The sequence below is a fragment of the Eretmochelys imbricata genome, chromosome 6, assembly GCF_965152235.1.
Source record: "Eretmochelys imbricata isolate rEreImb1 chromosome 6, rEreImb1.hap1, whole genome shotgun sequence".
Taxonomy (NCBI): domain Eukaryota; kingdom Metazoa; phylum Chordata; order Testudines; family Cheloniidae; genus Eretmochelys; species Eretmochelys imbricata.
The window spans coordinates 32,556,642-32,577,943 of record NC_135577.1 but is presented as its reverse complement, the minus strand read 5'-3'; the positions used below and the strand labels follow the sequence as shown (position 1 = coordinate 32,577,943).

The 21,302-nt window shown below is 40.2% G+C and overlaps 1 protein-coding gene across 6 annotated transcripts in view; it reads left to right on the top strand.

Moving 5' to 3' along the window:
• PDE3B (phosphodiesterase 3B) overlaps nt 1-21,302 on the top strand; it is a 289,400-nt gene that overhangs the window by 223,355 nt on the left and 44,743 nt on the right. For all 6 annotated transcript variants that reach the window (XM_077818371.1, XM_077818374.1, XM_077818372.1 and 3 more), the window contains exons 13-16: nt 11,687-11,890; nt 13,038-13,199; nt 18,484-18,733; nt 19,119-19,365. In XM_077818371.1, the coding sequence (XP_077674497.1) occupies nt 11,687-11,890; nt 13,038-13,199; nt 18,484-18,733; nt 19,119-19,348 (846 nt within the window). In that variant the 3' untranslated portion in view covers nt 19,349-19,365. The remainder of the gene's footprint in view (nt 1-11,686; nt 11,891-13,037; nt 13,200-18,483; nt 18,734-19,118; nt 19,366-21,302) is intronic.

The following is a 21,302-nucleotide window of genomic DNA, read 5'->3' as shown; positions in this document are numbered from 1 at the left end:
CTACTTAGTTTGCTTTTGAACTATAAACAATACATTATATTTTGATTTATATATGAAGTGATTGTACTCTATGTCAATGTTAATTAAGTAACAAATTCTCTTTTCTGTTATCTGTGTCAGTCCAAATGCCAGGGCATAGTTTTTCTTTGCCAGCACATAGAGACAATACACTGAGTCTTTTTGCTGATGTCATTGCCTCTTATATTAAGAAACTTGATGTCTCCCAGGCTCAACTGTTTAAGTCTTGAACAGATCAAGAAAACAGTATTACAGTATTTGCCATCTTATTGGACAGACACTGATCAAATTTCATACTCTCGCTTTTGGGATCAGGAGCATATTATGTTTAGTAGTGGTAGCCACAGTTCACATGCAAGTCACCTAGGACTTTATGGCATGTTGGTATATATATGGCATATATACTAGGCCACACTTATGTCAGGTCCAGCATAGCTGATTCCCCTATGGAAAGGGAATGGGACAACTTCTTGTGGATGTTGATAGATATTTCTACAGTGGGATCTTCCACCTTAGAAAATGTGGACATCCTTCAAGTTGGTTTAAGCAAAAAGAGAGACTCCCAAGTGCCCTATAGAAGATAGGGAATTTGGGACCTTGGCAAGCCAGAGTAGCCCCCCTTCCTCCAGAAAGTTATCTCAAGAGTGTATTTACCTCAGCTTCAGACTTTTCAGACACTCCCCTCTGTGTCTTCGTCCTGCAGTCTGAACATAGTATGATTCAGTTTGTATTCAGGAGCTAGATTCTTGGAACAAGTCATATTGTAAACTTTGGATGGGGTTTTTAGGATGTTATAATTTTGAATTCTTCTTTCAGCGATTGTCTATATGTATTCCACTCTTGGTGTGCAGGTGTAACCCATACACCTTCTGGGTGTGGTGTTCCGTCCCATCTAGTGGCACCGAGACCACTTAGAGAGATAAAATAAGTCTGCTCTACAGCCTTAGCTAACAGCCAGTTAGCTTTTAGCTCATGCGGAAGAGGTTCATGCACTAAGCTCCAGAGGTCCCAGGTTCGATCCTCCCTGCCGACGACCGGGGTCTTTCGGAGTTACATGGGCACCCTCTGAACCAGAGATCAGAATGTTTCGGCCAACACTGGCCATTTGCCCACGTCTTTGCCATAGCTTCCCTCACACATAGCCCCCTGCCCAAGTGCATAGAAGGATGCAGCAGGGCCAGCCACCTCTCAGTTCCTTCTAAGTGCCCTAGGTTGAGAGATGAAACAATTAGCAGCATCCGTACTCTATCCACTTTTCATACTGTAAATTTGTATATCATTAAATTTTATATTAGTGTTAGAATTTGGTTTCAGTTGGGTAACTTTTTATATTGCTTTTGGTTACCTGGCATACAGACTTCAGTCTTCGTGACTGGTCAGAAACCCCCTGATTTTGAATACCGTCACTCATATGACATCATCATTCCTCTGAATGATGGCCATACTAAAAATGTTTGTTTTGTGTAGGATGGGGCATATTACAAGCAAATCCTCTATTTGTTGCTCATTTTCAAAATTAACACAAAAAGTGAGAAAGGAACAGACTTCCTCCTCTAAAATTGCACCTGCAGCTACCATGCCTTAGGTGTCTACCACTTGTACTCTTTCAGCAAAGGCTCTTCTCCAAAATAGTCATCAGGCAAGGGTAGGATTCACTATCACTCCTTAAGGAAACATAAGGAGTGGCCACCTTCTCAGAAAGCCTTCGAAGAAAAGGAGAGAAAAATCTCCTTATCAGGTCTCTGCTAAGGGTAGTTCAAGGCATAAATATAGTCCTGTAAGGACCTGGGACCTAGAACCTGGGTCTGCAGAGCCTGCGGTGGCCAATATTCCCACAATGCCACCGGAACACCCTGCAGAAGTACAGTCAAGGAGCACTGTGGAGAATAGGCACCACAGGAAGTACCATCCATAATACCCAGAAAGACAGTACCCTGCAGCCCTCTGATTGGCCAAGTGCCCCTACTTAACCCCAGGTGTTGTCCCAAGAAGTGTCTGGGCAACCACACAGACCTTGGCCTGTTACTAAACTGGACTTTGCCTCATGTCCTGATCTCTGGTCTCTGACTCCAGCCTGACTTCAACCCCGATTCCTGACTCTTGATTCTAACCTGGTACTACCTCTGCTATCTGGCCTCCGACACCAGCCTGACTCTGATCCTGACTCTTGTTTATGGAATCTGGCATTGCGATTCCTCTGACTCTGGCCCGTTGATTTCCATCCCTGGTGGGCAGACTTCAGCTCAGCTGCGACCACTAAGCAAGACTGCCTACACCCAGTCCCTTACAGGTCCTTCAGCTGACAACCTAAAGCAGATAGGTTTGCACCCTTTGGTAATGTTATCCATACTGAGTCTGCAGTACAGTAACTCCTTGCTTAACGTTGTAGTTATGTTCCTGAAAAATGTGACTTTAAGCGAAACGATGTTAAACTAATCCAATTTCCCCAAAAGAATTAATGTAAATGGGGGTATTAGGTTCCAGGGAAATTTTTTTCACCAGACAAAAGACTAGACACACACATACAGAGAGAGAGAGTGAGTATAAGTTTTAAATAAACAATTTAATACTGGTACACAGCGATGATGATTGTGAAGCTTGGTTGAGGTGATGAAGTCAGAGGGTGGGATATTTCCTAGGGAATGCCTTACTGCTAAATGATGAACTAGCAATCAGCTGAGCCCTCAAGGGTTAGCCCATTGTTATTAATGTAGCCTCACACTCTACAGGGCAGCAGAAATGGAGGAAGGGGAGACAGCATGGCAGACAGAGACATACACCGTGTGTGTGTGAGAGAGAGAGAGATGCGCATTGCCCCTTTAAGTATGCTGATCCTATTCTAAGTACACTACCTTTTTAAGTAGGTCAGCAAGTTGAGACAGAAACTGCTGCCAGGAAGCTCCCTCCGTCCTGAGCCCTGTTGTGTGTCCACTCCCTGCTCTATGGAAATGGGGTAAGCGGGGTGCAGGAGTAGGTGGGAGGGGGACACCCTGATATTAGGACCCCTTTTTCTCCTCCCCCCTCCTCCCGCACAGCAAGCAGGAGGCTTTGGGGGCAGCTCCAAGGCAGAAGGCAGGAGCAGCACATGGCAGCACATAACTTTATGGCACCAAGGAATTTAATACTGTCAGATTTCCCAGAGTCCCACACTGGCACAATAGTCATAATACTGCTGTCAGTACTGGGTCGGCTAACAAGTCAGTACAAGGCATTTCTTCTGGTCTATTGTTGAAGGATTCAGGAACAGACCACCCTGGGACTCCTGTTAAAATATCTCCCCCTATGAAGAGGGGATTATTCTTTTTCTTCATCACCCTCAGGGGAAAGTAAAGAGAGTTCTTCTTTGTACTCCCCAGCCTTTTTCACACCTGGTGGGGTTTCTGTGGCTCAGGCAGAAATAAGGAAGACATATGGTGATACTCACATTGGTATACCCCTCCCTGGCCTCCCAAGCAGTTTGCCTGTGATCCACACTCATGGCCATATTGGGTTCTGAAAATCGAAGAAGACGTGTGTCATCTACACAGCCCAGAACAAGGTCACTTTTTTCAGTAGAATCTACCAGACCTCATGCAAATCAGCAGCCTCCTGTTTCTCCTGTTCAGCAGCAGCTCCACTATTCTGAGGAGGAACAGGTTCATCGCACTGATGTTCCTCCTCCTGCAATATCATTGTATTCACCTGATGAGGCTGTAGATTCATCTTCATCAACTCCTCCAGATGACTAAAGAACATTTCAGAAGCTTCCTAAGAGGTTGACTGAAGCACTTGGTGTGTTTCATCTGGCATGTTCTGCATTCTTATCTCTAATCCAGAGCAATTCTATACAGGTCATGGTAGACAACACCGTTATAGTGTTCTATATAAACAGGCAGGGAGGAGCCAGATCATCTGCTCTACGTCAGAAAGTGATCCAGCTGTTGGAATATCCATCATCAAGTACCTGTCACTGCTGTTTATCTACCAGGACTAATGAACACCCTTACAAATGGTTTATTAAGAACTCAATTATTCAACAGATTTTCCAGAAGAAGGGTCACCCAGTCATGGACTTGTTTACCAAAGAAATGGGGGGAGTGCAGGAAAGGAGAAAGCAACATTTTTTTGATGAAGAGGGCGTCAAGTCAAGGGTCTCTAGCAGGTGCTTTCCTAATACCATGGTCTCAGGGCCCGATGTATGCTTACCCACCAATTTTTTTTTAATACCGTGTACTCTGAGAAAACTCAAGCAGGATGGAGCAATGTTGATATTAAAAGCACCAGACTGACCCAGATAATTCTGGTTCCCAGAGCTACTGAGGCTGTCGATACAGACTTCAGTAATGCTTCCACTAGTTTCAGATTTGATCTCTGAAGACAATGGGAAGACCCCTCATTCAGGCCCACAATCTTTGCCCCTTGCAGCTTGGATGCTAACTGCTTAACTGATGTTAAGATGCCTTGCTCTAGATATGTCTAGAATATTTTGATAAATAGTATGAAGCACTCCGTTGAGACTTACAATGCCAAATAGAAACAATTCCCAATTTGGGCAAACAACATTATGTCTCAGCCTTTCTAATGGACATTCCATTCATTGTGGACTAGCTGTTCTCACTAAAATCATCTGGACTTTCTAATTGGTTCTATGAAAGTTCATCTAGCAGGTATATCTCTGTCATCCTCAAATTCAAAATTGCATAGTATTTTCACACCCTGTGGTGTCTATGCTTTTGAAGGAGTTTGTGCATGTATTCCCTACAATTAGAGAACCCCCTCATCCTCAAATGGCATCTTAATGTGGTATTAGCAGTGTGATGGGGTCTCCCATTTTAATCATTAGCATGTTTTTTACATCATCTTTCCATGAAAGCATAGTTTTTGGTGGCCATTATTTCTTCTTGTCGGGTAGAAGAAATTCAAGCTTTAATGCAGGTCTACTATACACCATCTTTCATAGAGATAAGGTCTCTCTTAGGCCACATCCAAGATTCCTACGTAAAGTTCCATCTGACTTACATATTAATCAGAACATTCATTTACCTATTTTCTTTCTCAAACCTCATGCTAGTGATTCTGAAAGAAAATTTCATTCTTTTTATTTAGATAGAATCATTTAGTCTCTACTAGGTTATTTATAGTCTGTGCTGAAAGAGTAAAGGGCAAATCAGTTTCTTTCTAGGTTTCAGAGTAACAGCCGTGTTAGTCTGTACTCGCAAAAAGAAAAGGAGTTCTTGTGGCACCTTAGAGACTAACCAATTTATTTGAGCATGAGCTTTCGTGAGCTACAGCTCACTTCATCAGATACATACCGTGGAAACTGCAGCAGACTTTATATATACACAGAGAATATGAAACAATACCTCCTCCCACCCCACTGTCCTGCTGGTAATAGCTTATCTAAAGTAATCGTCAGGTTAGGCCATTTCCAGCACAAATCCAGGTTTTCTCACCCTCCACCCCCCCACACAAATTCACTCTCCTGCTGGTGATAGCCCATCCAAGGTGACAACTCTTTACACAATGTGCATGATAATGAAGTTAGGCCATTTCCTGCACAGATCCAGGTTCCCTCACTCCCTCACCCCCCTCCAGAAACCCACCCCCATACACACACAGACTCACTCTCCTGCTGGTAATAGCTCGTCCAAACTGACCACTCTCCAAGTTTAAATCCAAGTTAAACCAGAACATCTGGGGGGGGGGGGGAGGAAAAAACAAGAGGAAATAGGCTACCTTGCATAATGACTTAGCCACTCCCAGTCTCTATTTAAGCCTAAATTAATAGTATCCAATTTGCAAATGAATTCCAATTCAGCAGTTTCTCGCTGGAGTCTGGATTTGAAGTTTTTTTGTTTTAAGATAGCGACCTTCATGTCTGTGATTGCGTGACCAGAGAGATTGAAGTGTTCTCCGACTGGTTTATGAATGTTATAATTCTTGACATCTGATTTGTGTCCATTTATTCTTTTACGTAGAGACTGTCCAGTTTGACCAATGTACATGGCAGAGGGGCATTGCTGGCACATGATGGCATAAATCACATTGGTGGATGTGCAGGTGAACGAGCCTCTGATAGTGTGGCTGATGTTATTAGGCCCTGTGATGGTGTCCCCTGAATAGATATGTGGGCACAATTGGCAACGGGCTTTGTTGCAAGGATAAGTTCCTGGGTTAGTGGTTCTGTTGTGTGGTATGTGGTTGTTGGTGAGTATTTGCTTCAGGTTGCGGGGCTGTCTGTAGGCAAGGACTGGCCTGTCTCCCAAGATTTGTGAGAGTGTTGGGTCATCCTTTAGGATAGGTTGTAGATCCTTAATAATGCGTTGGAGGGGTTTTAGTTGGGGGCTGAAGGTGACGGCTAGTGGCGTTCTGTTATTTTCTTTGTTAGGCCTGTCCTGTAGTAGGTAACTTCTGGGAACTCTTCTGGCTCTATCAATCTGTTTCTTTATTTCCGCAGGTGGGTATTGTAGTTGTAAGAAAGCTTGACAGAGATCTTGTAGGTGTTTGTCTCTGTCTGAGGGGTTGGAGCAAATGCGGTTGTATCGCAGAGCTTGGCTGTAGACGATGGATCGTGTGGTGTGGTCAGGGTGAAAGCTGGAGGCATGCAGGTAGGAATAGCGGTCAGTAGGTTTCCGGTATAGGGTGGTGTTTATGTGACCATTGTTTATTAGCACTGTAGTGTCCAGGAAGTGGATCTCTTGTGTGGACTGGACCAGGCTGAGGTTGATGGTGGGATGGAAATTGTTGAAATCATGGTGGAATTCCTCAAGGGCTTCTTTTCCATGGGTCCAGATGATGAAGATGTCATCAATATAGCGCAAGTAGAGTAGGGGCTTTAGGGGACGAGAGCTGAGGAAGCGTTGTTCTAAATCAGCCATAAAAATGTTGGCATACTGTGGGGCCATGCGGGTACCCATAGCAGTGCCGCTGATCTGAAGGTATACATTGTCCCCAAATGTGAAATAGTTATGGGTACCCGCATGTTTGGGGACAATGTATACCTTCAGATCAGCGGCACTGCTATGGGTACCCGCATGGCCCCACAGTATGCCAACATTTTTATGGCTGATTTAGAACAACGCTTCCTCAGCTCTCGTCCCCTAAAGCCCCTACTCTACTTGCGCTATATTGATGACATCTTCATCATCTGGACCCATGGAAAAGAAGCCCTTGAGGAATTCCACCATGATTTCAACAATTTCCATCCCACCATCAACCTCAGCCTGGTCCAGTCCACACAAGAGATCCACTTCCTGGACACTACAGTGCTAATAAACAATGGTCACATAAACACCACCCTATACCGGAAACCTACTGACCGCTATTCCTACCTGCATGCCTCCAGCTTTCACCCTGACCACACCACACGATCCATCGTCTACAGCCAAGCTCTGCGATACAACCGCATTTGCTCCAACCCCTCAGACAGAGACAAACACCTACAAGATCTCTGTCAAGCTTTCTTACAACTACAATACCCACCTGCGGAAATAAAGAAACAGATTGATAGAGCCAGAAGAGTTCCCAGAAGTTACCTACTACAGGACAGGCCTAACAAAGAAAATAACAGAACGCCACTAGCCGTCACCTTCAGCCCCCAACTAAAACCCCTCCAACGCATTATTAAGGATCTACAACCTATCCTAAAGGATGACCCAACACTCTCACAAATCTTGGGAGACAGGCCAGTCCTTGCCTACAGACAGCCCCGCAACCTGAAGCAAATACTCACCAACAACCACATACCACACAACAGAACCACTAACCCAGGAACTTATCCTTGCAACAAAGCCCGTTGCCAATTGTGCCCACATATCTATTCAGGGGACACCATCACAGGGCCTAATAACATCAGCCACACTATCAGAGGCTCGTTCACCTGCACATCCACCAATGTGATTTATGCCATCATGTGCCAGCAATGCCCCTCTGCCATGTACATTGGTCAAACTGGACAGTCTCTACGTAAAAGAATAAATGGACACAAATCAGATGTCAAGAATTATAACATTCATAAACCAGTCGGAGAACACTTCAATCTCTCTGGTCACGCAATCACAGACATGAAGGTCGCTATCTTAAAACAAAAAAACTTCAAATCCAGACTCCAGCGAGAAACTGCTGAATTGGAATTCATTTGCAAATTGGATACTATTAATTTAGGCTTAAATAGAGACTGGGAGTGGCTAAGTCATTATGCAAGGTAGCCTATTTCCTCTTGTTTTTTCCTCCCCCCCCCCCCCAGATGTTCTGGTTTAACTTGGATTTAAACTTGGAGAGTGGTCAGTTTGGACGAGCTATTACCAGCAGGAGAGTGAGTCTGTGTGTGTATGGGGGTGGGTTTCTGGAGGGGGGTGAGGGAGTGAGGGAACCTGGATCTGTGCAGGAAATGGCCTAACTTCATTATCATGCACATTGTGTAAAGAGTTGTCACCTTGGATGGGCTATCACCAGCAGGAGAGTGAATTTGTGTGGGGGGGTGGAGGGTGAGAAAACCTGGATTTGTGCTGGAAATGGCCTAACCTGACGATTACTTTAGATAAGCTATTACCAGCAGGACAGTGGGGTGGGAGGAGGTATTGTTTCATATTCTCTGTGTATATATAAAGTCTGCTGCAGTTTCCACGGTATGTATCTGATGAAGTGAGCTGTAGCTCACGAAAGCTCATGCTCAAATAAATTGGTTAGTCTCTAAGGTGCCACAAGAACTCAGTTTCTTTCTAGAAACCGTCCAAATGGATTGCAGAACGCATCAGACTGTGTTATTAAATAGTGAAGATTGGTCTCCCAGTAACATTAAAAGCTTACTCCACTAGAGCTCAAGATGGATCTGTAGTTTCCTTCAGAAATGTCCCCATCTCTGAAATTTGTAGAGCACCACCTATGGTTCAATTCATATATTCATAAAACACTGTGTCATTAGGGACGCTTTCAGAGCTGACACTTACTTTGGCAAAGCAATTCTTCAGTCGTTGTTTGTATAGGACTCTGATTATCCACCTCCTAGCATGTGAGCACTAGTTAGGAATCACTAAGAGTGCAATACATATAGGTAATCACTCAAAGAAGAAAAAGCTGTTACTTTGCAGTAGCTGGTGCTCTTCAAGGTGTGTATCTGTGTGGATGTGGATTCCAGTTGGCAAAGGAGCTTGAGAGCTAGTTGGTATTGTTCCACACTTTTATGCCCTTGAAGGAGTGGCAGGTGCGAGGGCAGCTGGGATGCAGTCATGGACCAAAGGATTCCAATATCTGGCATAGAGGATGAATTCACACCAAGAGTAGGGACCCATTGTGCTAGGCACTATGCAAACAGAGGAACAGATAATCTCTGTCCTGCAGAGATTACAGCCTAAACTCTTGTTTTTATGAACATGAGTGTATCATCTGAACAAGCTGCACTGGATGAAGCAAAGCTGCTGAAAGATATATGTAAAAAGCATTAAATAATCCAAGATTTACCAAAGAATAAATCAAAACTTGGCTTCTATTTCATTAAGCATGAACATCAGCTTGGGCTCATTTCCTAGGTAAAAGATCAGATACTATTATTTATTTAAGCTCTGAATCAATGTCCATATACTCCTCCAAAATGTGAGATAATAGAAATGATGGTAAACTCAAGATTGTCTAAATTGTGTGAAAGAAATGGAAATCAACTGGAGAGATTAGTAGTAATTCAGTTTCGCTGTGATTGATGTCTGTTGGTGGCTTTGTTTGAATATCACCAAGGGAAGAATTCAGAAAAAAATGTCAGAAAATAGAGATATCAGTACAGCAGAGTACACATGACAAAGCCTATATTTACATAAAATTTCAGCTAGAGACAACATATACATATATATAAGTGAACCCTGAATAGAATCAAGAGACTAACCAGAAGATATTTGAAGCTAATAAATGACATTCATTTGTTTTCAAGATATTAATTTAATTCAGAATATTTTCATTCCAAATCTTACCATACATCTATGTTGCACACTATTGATGGTGACATAGAGGGTATGTGTAGTTACATGCCACAGCAAAAAGCAAGCTGTGTCCACGTTGCGGTGCATAGCTTCACATGGCAGTGAAAGGTTCTAGCAGGGAGGAGGCAGTGGGGAAATGCTTTGGAAGCTCCCCATTGCCAGAGCCTTTCCCTGCTGCTTCCCGCACAGAAGCCTATCTCTGCTGCCAGAGTCTTTCACTTCAGTGGGGAAAGGCCCAGCAGTGGGGTGGCAGCAGGACATTACCCTGCTAAAAATAGCCATCTAGATGGGGGTGCACTGTTTGGGCATATAGAGCACCAAGCAGGGTGCAATATATGTAATCTTAAAGTACCAGATTTTCACAAAATCTACCACTGACTGCATGTCACAAGAAGTAGAGCACCATGCTGCCATCTACAAATTAAGCCACTGCCTTTCTAATAGTTGATATGCCACTGGCCAAAAGACTGTTTAAAACTTTTTTTTCCCCTTCACCCATTTAACTCCATTGACTGAACATGTTGAGGTAACAAAGCCTTTGTTGAAAACTCAGCATCCCACCCCTTCAGTTAAGTTGTTAGAACTCATTGCACATGCTTGTGGGAACCTTTAGAAACCTTTAGCAAAATTAAGGAAACCTGACTTGATAGGTTTGATATTTCCAAGATAAATTTTTTTTCAAATCTTCTTTATACAATTTACAGAAGTAAATTATGGGGCAAGCCCAAATTTTAAAAAATTGCATTGCATATTACCTTATATCCTTTGCTAATTTAGTTCATATAAATGTGATTCAACTATAGAAACTTTACTCTACTTGGTTTTGGGAGAATGATTCTTTGGTCCATACAACAGACTTCACATTGTTAAAATGAATTAATATGTCTAGTTGCTTTCCTATAGAGGGCTTTGGCTTTTTCTTGAACTGTATTTATGTACATGTTATTAATTTAATTAGTTGTGGATTGGTTACAGTTATGCTAGCTCCTTCATTCAAAAATGTAACATTGCCTGTTCAGAATTTGACCACTACACATAAAGCTTGTCTTGCCAGAATATTGATCCCCCCCCCCTCCCAGCTAAGCTTCAATTTTAGTAATTGCTGGCTAGGGATTAAGCTAGAGCATAAGCAGATCGTCTGATCATTTTTTTTTTTACAAATGGTAGTTATTCTATAAGGAGGCACCAGAGAGGACTATTGTAAACTGGCCAATAATTCATTTAAAAAAGCCAATTAATCACCTTTTCACTTAGGAGTACTGTTTTAAAGGTAAAATAAAAAAAATTAGTTAAAATATAAAACCTAAATGTAAATATATTTTAAAAAAATGTTTGCCTTGATATATTAAGCTTTTGTTCTGCATCTTCTTTCACACCCTCGTCCACATCAGGCAGACATATTAGTTTATATTCACTGCAGCAACAAGTGGAGTGACATATGAAGCATATTTTATATTTATATAAATGTTTTTCTTAGTAATAATTTTACAGTAATATTTTCAGGAATAAAAATAAGACTGGTCTGATTATTTTTTCCCTGTGCATTTTTTTCCCTTCCCTACAAAGAAGACTTTTGTTCAGTTCAGCCTTCAGAACTAGAATGCAACTTAGTGTTTTAGTTACCACCCATGTTAAACGAAAATGTCATTATTTAGCCTTTACACTTTTCCTCTTTTAATTTTGAATCTTAAATCGCCTGTTTGTTTTTCATTTCTTTGTAGGCTGTGCTCTACAATGACAGATCAGTCCTAGAAAACCATCATGCTGCTTCTGCATGGAATCTCTTTTTATCTCGACCAGAATACAACTTTCTACCTAATCTTGATCATGTGGAATTCAAACGGTTTCGTTTCTTAGTGATCGAAGCAATCCTTGCCACAGATCTCAAGAAACATTTTGATTTCCTTGCTGAATTTAATGCCAAGGTTTGTTACACAAGTTAATGCCTGCGCATAGCTGCTTATGAGATCATACTATTATCAGCATTGTTGCTCAATGTTTATTGCTTTTAATAGGATAAATTTAAAGAACTTTGAACTGTAAATGTCAGCACACCAGTAGGAAGACCTAGCTAAAGCATGTGCTACATAATTGAGGGTACTTACAACCTTTTAAAAATCAAACTGGTGAACATACCCTAAAGTACGAGTATAGAATCCACTCTGACACTTAATACATCCCATTTTTATATTTCCTTTATCAGTAGGAAAAAAAGGAGCACTTGTGGCACGTTAGAGACTAGCAAATTTATTTGAGCATAAGCTTTCGTGAGCTACAGCTCACTTCATCGGATGCCAGTGAAGTCCGATGAAGTGAGCTATAGCTCACGAAAGCTTATGCTCAAATAAATTTGTTAGTCTCTAAGGTGCCACAAGTACTCCTTTTCTTTTTGCGAATACAGACTAACACGGCTGCTACTCTGAAATTTATTGGTAGAAACCTTCAAAACTGTTATTCATTAAAGTATTAGTTTTTAAGAATCAGAATATCCTCTGCATGCATGTATTTAATACCCATTACAGTGTCTCTGTTTTGCACATAATAGGAGAAATAAACATCCTAAATTAGCATTCAGTCATGAAATAAGGTATCCATTTTCTAGATTTCAACTATAGATTGCCAGTAGATTAAGAAAAGAATTAAACCAGTTCAGTCTATATATATGAAAATCATGATCTTAAGTGGAAAATATCTTTTAAAGATTGAAAAATGGGGAATAAAGATAATATACTAATTACTGTTAGTATTACAGTGCAATAACTGTGCACACTTACTGCAGTACAAACCTATAAAGAAGGGAAACTGATAGCACATAATTACTGCTTTTTCAATTAATTACAGTTTCTTTAAACCTCAAAAAAGTTATCTCCCATCTAGTTATCTGCTTGTGGTAACATCTGTTATCTTCATTTAAAAAAAAAAGCTCTTTGTGATTACACAAGACAAAGTATTACAGAAAAATTAACACAAAAGGGTAATATTCTGCAAAGACTTAAAAGTGTAATAAAGTGATATATAGATTTTCTTTACAAGAGTATCCAACATTGTTAAAAAATTATGTTGTTCAAACAGGCCAATGATCTAAACAGTCATGGTATAGAATGGAACAATGAGAATGACCGCCTGCTAGTTTGTCAAATATGTATCAAATTGGCAGATATTAACGGCCCTGCAAAAGTTAGAGATCTGCACCTGAAATGGACAGAAGGCATTGTTAATGAATTCTATGAGCAGGTAGGTATGGAAAGAATTATTTTTAAAAAAATATAACTGGTTGTTGATAAATTATAAATTTGGGGGTTACAAAGCATTTACTATTTGGGGGTTATTCCTTCTGTTACTGCTTTAAATTATTTTGGTTTCTAAAGGATGAATCATGTTGGGTAAGCTTGAGCGCCGCCAACCACCAATCCTAACATCTCATGACACTTCCACTCTCTTTGGGGGTCATTTAGCGCTTTTTTTTCCACACTTAAAGTCTATAACAACAGACAAATAGGTGCTGAATATCATCAACCCTGGCTATATGATCGAGTTTGTAATACTACCTCCTCCAAACCTCTCGCCCCCTTTCAGGGACCACTCTCACAACAGTATTCTTGTCCAAGAGGTGAACTCCTTATGACAGCAGGGAGCAATAGAACACATTCCTCTACAATATCAAAGAACAGGGTTCTACTCAACTTACTTCCTGATACCCAAGAAAAAAGGTGGTTGGAGACCAATCCTCGATCTCTGCCACCTCATCGCATTATCCATAAACTCAAGTTTCGTATGGTCACTTTGGCAGCAATAATATCATCCTTAGAGAAAGGCATTGTGGTTCATGACACTCAATATGAAATATGCTTACTTCCATGTAGATATTCACACCACCCACAGATGTTTTCTCAGATTTATGGTGGGCAACAACCATTTCCAAAACAGGGTACTTGCCTTTGGGTTAGCTACCGTTCCCAGAGTCTTCACTGAAGTATTTTCCATACTAGCAGCTCACATCAGGTGTTAGATTTTCTGGTTTTTCCGTACCTTGGCAACTGATTCTTGGCTGCCAGTTCCCAACAGGAAGCCCACACATCAGCCTCTCTGTTACTCAGCCACCTTTTTTCACTGGGAGTCAGCATCCACATCAACAAGTGATCCTCAACCCACGCAATCGCTAGATTTCATAAGGGGTACCCTAAACCATGGCACGAGCATACCTGTCCATAGACAGGTTTCAGGCAATGAATATAATAGAATCATAGGGCTGGAAGGGGCCTCAAGACGTCTTCTAGTTCAATCCCCTGCAGTCAAGGCAGGACTAAGTATTATCTAGACCATCCCTGACAGGTGTTTGTCTAACCTGCTCTTAAAAATTTCCAATGACTGAGATTCCAAAACCACCCTAGGCAGTTTATTCCAGTTTTTAACTACCCAGACAGTTAGGAAGTTTTTCCTAATGTCCAACCTAGACCGCCCTGGCTGCAATTTAAGCCCATTGCTTCTTGTCCTATCCTCAGAGGTTAAGAAGAACAATTTTTCTCTCTCCCTCCTTGTAACAGCCTTTATGAACTTGAAAACTGTTATCATGTCCCCCTCAGTCTTCTCTTCTCCAAACTAAACAAACCTAATGTTTTCAGTCTTTCCTCATAGGTCATGTTTTCTAGACCTTTTCTCTTCTCTGGCCTTTCTCCAGTTTGTCCACATCTTTCCTGAAATGTGGTGCCCAGAATTGGCACAGTTGAGGCCTAATCTGTGAACCACTGTGAACCACTGATAACTACTCTTTGGGAATGGTTTTCCAAACAGTTATGCACCCACCTTAAAGTAGCTCCATCTAGGTTGCAATTCCCTAGTTTGTTTATGAGAAGGTCATGAGAGACAGTATCAAAAGCTTTGCTAAAGTCAAGATATACCATGTCTACCATTTCCTCCCTAACCACATGGCTTGTTATCCTGTCAAAGAAAGCTATTAGGTTGGTTTGACATAATTTGTTCTTGATAAATCCATGCTGACTGTTACTTATCACCTTATTATCTGTGTCTGCAAATTGATTGCTCCATTATTTGCTCCATAATTTTTCTGGGTATTGAAGTTAAGCTGACAGGTCTGTAATTCCCCGGGTTGTCCTTATTTCCCTTTTTATAAATCGGCACTATATTTCACCTTTTCCAGTCTTTTGGAATCTCTCCGGTCTTCCATGCGTTTTCAAAGATAATCACCAATGGCTCAAATATCTTCTCAGTCAGCTCCTTGAGTATTCTAGGTTGTATTTCATCAGGCCCTGGTGACTTGAAGACATCTAACTTGTCTAAGTAATTTTTAACTAGTTCTTTCCCTATTTTAGCCTCTGTTCCTACCTCGTTTTCACTGGCATTTCACCACCAACCTTCTTAGTGAAAACCAAAACAAAGAAGTTATTAAGCACCTCTGCCATTTCCACATTTTCTGTTACTGTTTTTCCCCCCTCATTGAGTAATGGGCCTACCCTGTCCTTGGTCTTCCTCTTGCTTCTAATGTATTTGTAGAATGTTTTCTTGTTACCCTTTATGTCTTTAGCTAGTTTGATCTTGTTTTGTGTCTTGGCCTTTCTAATTTTGTCCTTACATGCTTGTGTTTGTTTATATTCATGCTTTGTAATTTGACCTAGTTTCCACTTTTTGTAAGACACTTTTTTGATTTTTAGATCATTGAAGATCTCCTGGTTAAGCCTATCTTTCCTACGCAATGGGATAGTTTGCTTTTGTGCCCTTAATGTCTCCTTTGAAAAACTGCCAGCCGTCTTCAATTGTTTTTCTCCTTAGACTTGCTTCCTGTGGGAACTACCAACTCCCTGAGTTTGCTAAAGTCTGCCTTCTTGAAATCCACTGTCTTTATTTTGCTGTTCTCCCTCCTACCATTCATTAGAATCATGAACTCTACCATTTCATGATCACTTTCACCCAAGCAGCCTTCCACTTTCAAGTTCTCGACCAGTTCCTCCCTATTTGTCAAAATCAAATCTAGAACAGCCTCTCCCCTCATCCTCACACCCTCCTCCAACTTAGGTACTGCTTGTCAGTCACCCTCTGTGGAGTACATTGGGGATCATCACTCGAAGAAGAGGAGGTTACCTGTAACTGGAGATTCTTTGGGGTGTGTGGTCCCTATCTGTATTCCACTTTCTGTCCTCCTTCCCCTCTGCTTCGGTCGGATCTGTCAAATTCATGGTTAAAAGGAACTGGAGACTCAGTCAGACTGCCCTACCCTTTATCACCTTGGATAGAAGCACGAGGTGAGCCAGGGCACATACATGGACCAATGGACATTTCTTTCAAAATTCTCCGACTACAGGCACATGGTGTGTATATGTAACCCTCTCTGGAATACAGAGGGAACACACATCTCAAAGAACCTCCAGTTACAGGTAAGTAACCTCCTCTTCTCTGATTTCACTCTGAAGTCCACCATTTACCTGTGCATCATCAACACCTCTTCAGGACCTGAGCTCTCATCATCAAATGGAAAGCAAGTGTGCTCTGTATTCAGCACTTCATCTGAGTTAGATGGTAACTCTGCATCATCTTTGCATCAGACTGCATTTCTTCCCTTTCAGATTTTAATCACATATCTGGAGATGTTTACTTGAACAGTTCTGGTGAAGCTATCTGGTACTTGAACCATTCCCTTTGGACTAAAGTCTATAATTTCCACCTGGTGCTCTGCTATATCAAAGCAGTGAGCTCAAAGGGCTTCTTCAGCACCTGTTCTCCAGTGGTTCCTGACATTCTCTAGGTAATTGTCTGGTTTGGGGGAAATGTTCAGCTAATCCACTCCTACGAAGCAAGTAGTAGGAACTGGGCTGCTTTTTAATTTTCTTTTCTTTTTTAATTCTTATCCTTGCTCACAAAGAGTGAGGGAAGGACATCAGCATTCAACTGATGAATGATGAGTCTCAAGCTTCAGTTTACCTGTAGGTCTGCCTTACTAATAAGAGTTTTTAGAAGAGCAGATGATGTGGGGATTCAATTCATTTATTATCTATTAAGTCATTAGGAATTTTATCATTGACTTTGGTGGGAGTAGCATTGCGGCTTTAAGGAGCTAATACAGTGCCTGGCATGGAATCTGAATATTCTGTTGTCTTTTATCCAGGAAAAATTCTATCAGCTGTTAGATATCATGCAGTTGCAACACACAGGAAGAGTGACCCTTCTTATAACCTGGCACTTGAGGAATCCCCCCTATGTATTTGTAGGCTCAACCAGCCTGTGCTTGGAGGTGTAGCTACCTTTATTAAGTAACCAGAAATCAGATGGTAATCCCTTGAATCCTATGATGAATATGGGTGGAAAGCCCTTCAGTTTTGCCTCATCCTAATAAGTATGAACAGAAGCTGGATGAAAAGGACATGAAATCTTAATTAGCAGAAGTTCTAAACATGAGCTACTACAAAGTTGTAGCCAACTGTAATTATAATCTCTGGAGTAACATACTTTCTGCTGTTGACCAATTTCTAGAGGCTAACAAGTAGACCTTTTAATCTATAGTCCAAAAAGACATGGAGTTGGTGAAACATGTACTTATAGCCACATAAATTATATTTCAGACTTCAATTCAACAGGTGTTTCATTAACATCAGTGACAGTGTTGCAGAAGCTGCATACCTGGGACCCCGCCCAAAAATACAGAGAAAATTGCTGGATTTTGTCTCTGAGTTCTGTTTGTTTAGCAACAACAAAGATGACATACAGGTCATAATGGAAACCAGTACCCCACAGAACATTCACATGGACTCACCCAACTCTTTACTGCTATGCGGAATCAATTGCAGTACTCCTATCTGCCTCAATAGTCATTTTTCCAGTTCCAGCAGGAAACTTGAAAAATGTAATTGTAAAACTACAAAAATTGGCAAGGTTTTTGGACAGAAGTTAAAGACCCTATTGGCTAGTTTGTGCCATTAGGTATAGTCCTGTGTACAAAAACAATGCTGCTTCAAAAAAGAGCTAAGGGAAGAAACTGTGCCTTAGAGTTACCTGTTTGCCTCTTTGTGGATTGTTCTTTTCTTCAAAATGCAAAATTACAAGAATCTTTCTTTTCTTTTGCAGAGAGTCACAATTCCTTTTCTTCTCTCCCCTGCTTCTCTCCTGGGAGGAAGTAATTTAGTACTATTTTTTATCAGTAGCAGATTATCTTCCCATTTCCTATATACATGAGCTAAGCAATTGGAGTCAAAGATCTGCCCCTCTGTGCCCACCTATACAGGGGGAGAAGCAATGACCCCTCAGAGCCACATCTCCCCATTATGCCAAGAGCAGTGACCCATTGATGCCACACAGGAAAGTGAAGGGAGAATTTACTCCCCCTTATTCTCATGCATGATAGTGCCCAGATTGTCTAGTATCTGTCCATATTTATTAAGTAATCTTAGCTAAAGAGTAGCTTTTCAAAAAATTAATTTCTCTTTAAGAAAAGAAGACACCATCAATTCAGTGTCTAGTCAGTTTTTAAAAACTGAGTTTAAAAGTAATTTTGAATTTCTAAAATTTTCAGGGTGATGAAGAAGCAAGCCTTGGATTACCTATTAGCCCCTTCATGGACCGTTCTTCTCCTCAACTTGCAAAATTACAAGAATCTTTTATTACTCACATAGTTGGCCCCCTTTGTAATTCCTGTGATGCAGCTGGCTTGCTTCCAGGCCAGTGGCTTGATGAAGAGGAGGATGATATAGAAAGTGCTGAAGATGAAAATGGAGAAGAATTGGAGAGTGAAGATGAAGAAATGGAAGATGATTTTGGTCAAAGTAAGTTAAGATACGCATAGGATTTTTTAATGGATTTGGTTGAACTTATACATCATAATTATCTATTTTTGCCCATTCACTTTGGCTACTTGTATGAAAGCAAGAATAAAATTATCTCCTGCAATTAATGCTGAATTAAAATTAGAAAGGGTTTTGCAACCTCAGATAGAAGTTACTTAATTCTTCCAATTTCTTTAGGGACTTGATATTAAAGATAGAATGTCAATATTTGCTGTGATGGAGCATCCGTTTCTTTCTTGCTATGTTGAGTTCAAACCTACACCTGGTTTACAGAGTAGCATCTGGGTTTGATAAACAGAGAATATAATTATCCTGTATTTGATTGTGGTTAGCAAATGAAAAAAGTATGTTTGTAATTTTACAGAACTACAAAGAAAAAAAGGCAGAAGGCGAATATTTTGCCAACTAATGCACCATCTGAGTGAAAATCACAAAATATGGAAGAATGTGATTGAAGAAGAAGAAAAAAATAAAGCTGAAGGGAGTAAACTGCAGCCAGATAACTCATCCTTACCTCAAACAGATGAAATTCAGGTTATTGAGGAAGCAGATGAAGAAGAGGAACGACAGTTAGGAGAGGAGAAATCATGTTGAGAAGACTTCAGACTGATGTACAGTATAATAGCAGAAAGCATATATTCAGTTTTCACTGTGCTGACTATAGACTAACACAGTTAACATGCAGTTGAAAGGCCTTAATACTGTGAGAGGATTCTTGCTGCTCTAGCAGAATCTCACTCCTATGCACTTTCACCACATGGAATATAAAACTTTATTCAAAGATTGAATATCGTATACCATGATGCAAAGTTCTCCCTGCCCTTCTTGGTGTACAAATACCTTGATATAATGCTGCCTTGCTGAATTCAGAGCTCTTATTTTCCATGAGGTACCTCCAGTTCTAAAAAAATTCAGTAACTTCATTTACCAAAGTGGCCAGAACTTTTTGCTTATGTGGAAATGTTGGGTAGATCCTAATAATATTTTGAGATTTGTACTTCATGTTGTTTTTGAACATGAATATAAAAAGGAAGTCTGTGCCTATATGAAAACCAATATTAATGTTGCAGTACAAGCCTGATTGGGGGTCTCTACTCAGTGCAATGGTTTACCTAATGCAGTTATCTCAGATTGGTTTAACCATTTGATGACTGTGAAACAAAAGCTAAATTCTAATTTTTGTGGTTAAAAAAAAAAATCCCAGGTGCATCTATTTCTGATGCTTTTTACTGTTGTGCATAATCTGCCATTTTATTTTTGCTGAAAATATTCAGGTTTGCAATGGGTATTCATGACATTGTTGAATACAAGGCTCTCGTTATATATTGCCTTGCTGTTCTGTGGTAGAACATAAAAACTGTTCAATTTTAATCATGAAGGGATTTTATTTTTAGTCAATAATGCTATATGTTCCACTCTTACTCAGGATTCATGTTAAAAAACATGTTAATTTACCACACAGCAGATTTTATATAATTTAAAATCCTGCACCAATGTAAGATGTTAATTTTTTGAGGAAAATAAGATCATAATTCATTTATTCTTTGTATGTAAAACTTCAGGAGAATTAAAGTTTGGGTTTTTTTTAAAAAAAGCTATTGTTTCAAAATGGCAAGCGTACATTTTCCCTGCCCTTATAAATCATGCATAAATACATACCACAACACATAGTGTAAACCACTCATGCTAGAGATAAACAACTGAAAAACTTTTTACTACTGTTTTGAAAGAACATGTATACATTGAATAAAGAATGTATTACAGTGTTGTCATTGGAATGTCACCATCTCCATATGTCCCATATTTTAGTGCACTTTAATCTTTCATTTTCCATAATACACACATCATAATACACACGTTTAATCAGATTTACATCCTGGCCAGTACATATAGAATGCAGAACATGACTACTATGTATTTGTAATACCCCACAGCAGTGTAAATACAGTTACTGTATTACAGAATACATAGGGGTTTAAGTTTTTTAAGTGAGAAGTCTAAACATTCCACAGAAGTTATTATCAGGACAAGTATCACTGTAAGGATAAGTGCAAAGAAACTGCATAAACTAGTTAAGCTGCAAGTATGTAATTTTCTTATGCAAACAGTAAACTACACTCATTTTAAATGAGTACCTTTTAATACCAAACAAGTCTTTACATTCTGCACAGTGAATAAATCCAGACATTTGGTTTTTGTTGATCTTGCAGACTGTATCTACATTTATCTGTGTTTATACCTTCATCTCAGTTGGGTAAAAAAAATGTAATCTTTTAAAGATAAACTTAGTGTAAACCATTGTTACCAAGGATTTTTAATTTAATTTTGTACAGTTGGCCAATCTAAATGACTAGAAATGGGAGCTCTGAGCTGTTTTTGTCTCAGACACTTGTGTTATTTATTATACAGAGTCAGTGCCAAATTCCCCTGTGACTGCCATCATTGCTACCACCACATCTTTTGTAACACCTAAGCAGTGTTCCCACCAAATATTTCTACCGGTAATAGAATTTAGCAAATATAAGTTGACATTTATTGATTGTGCATT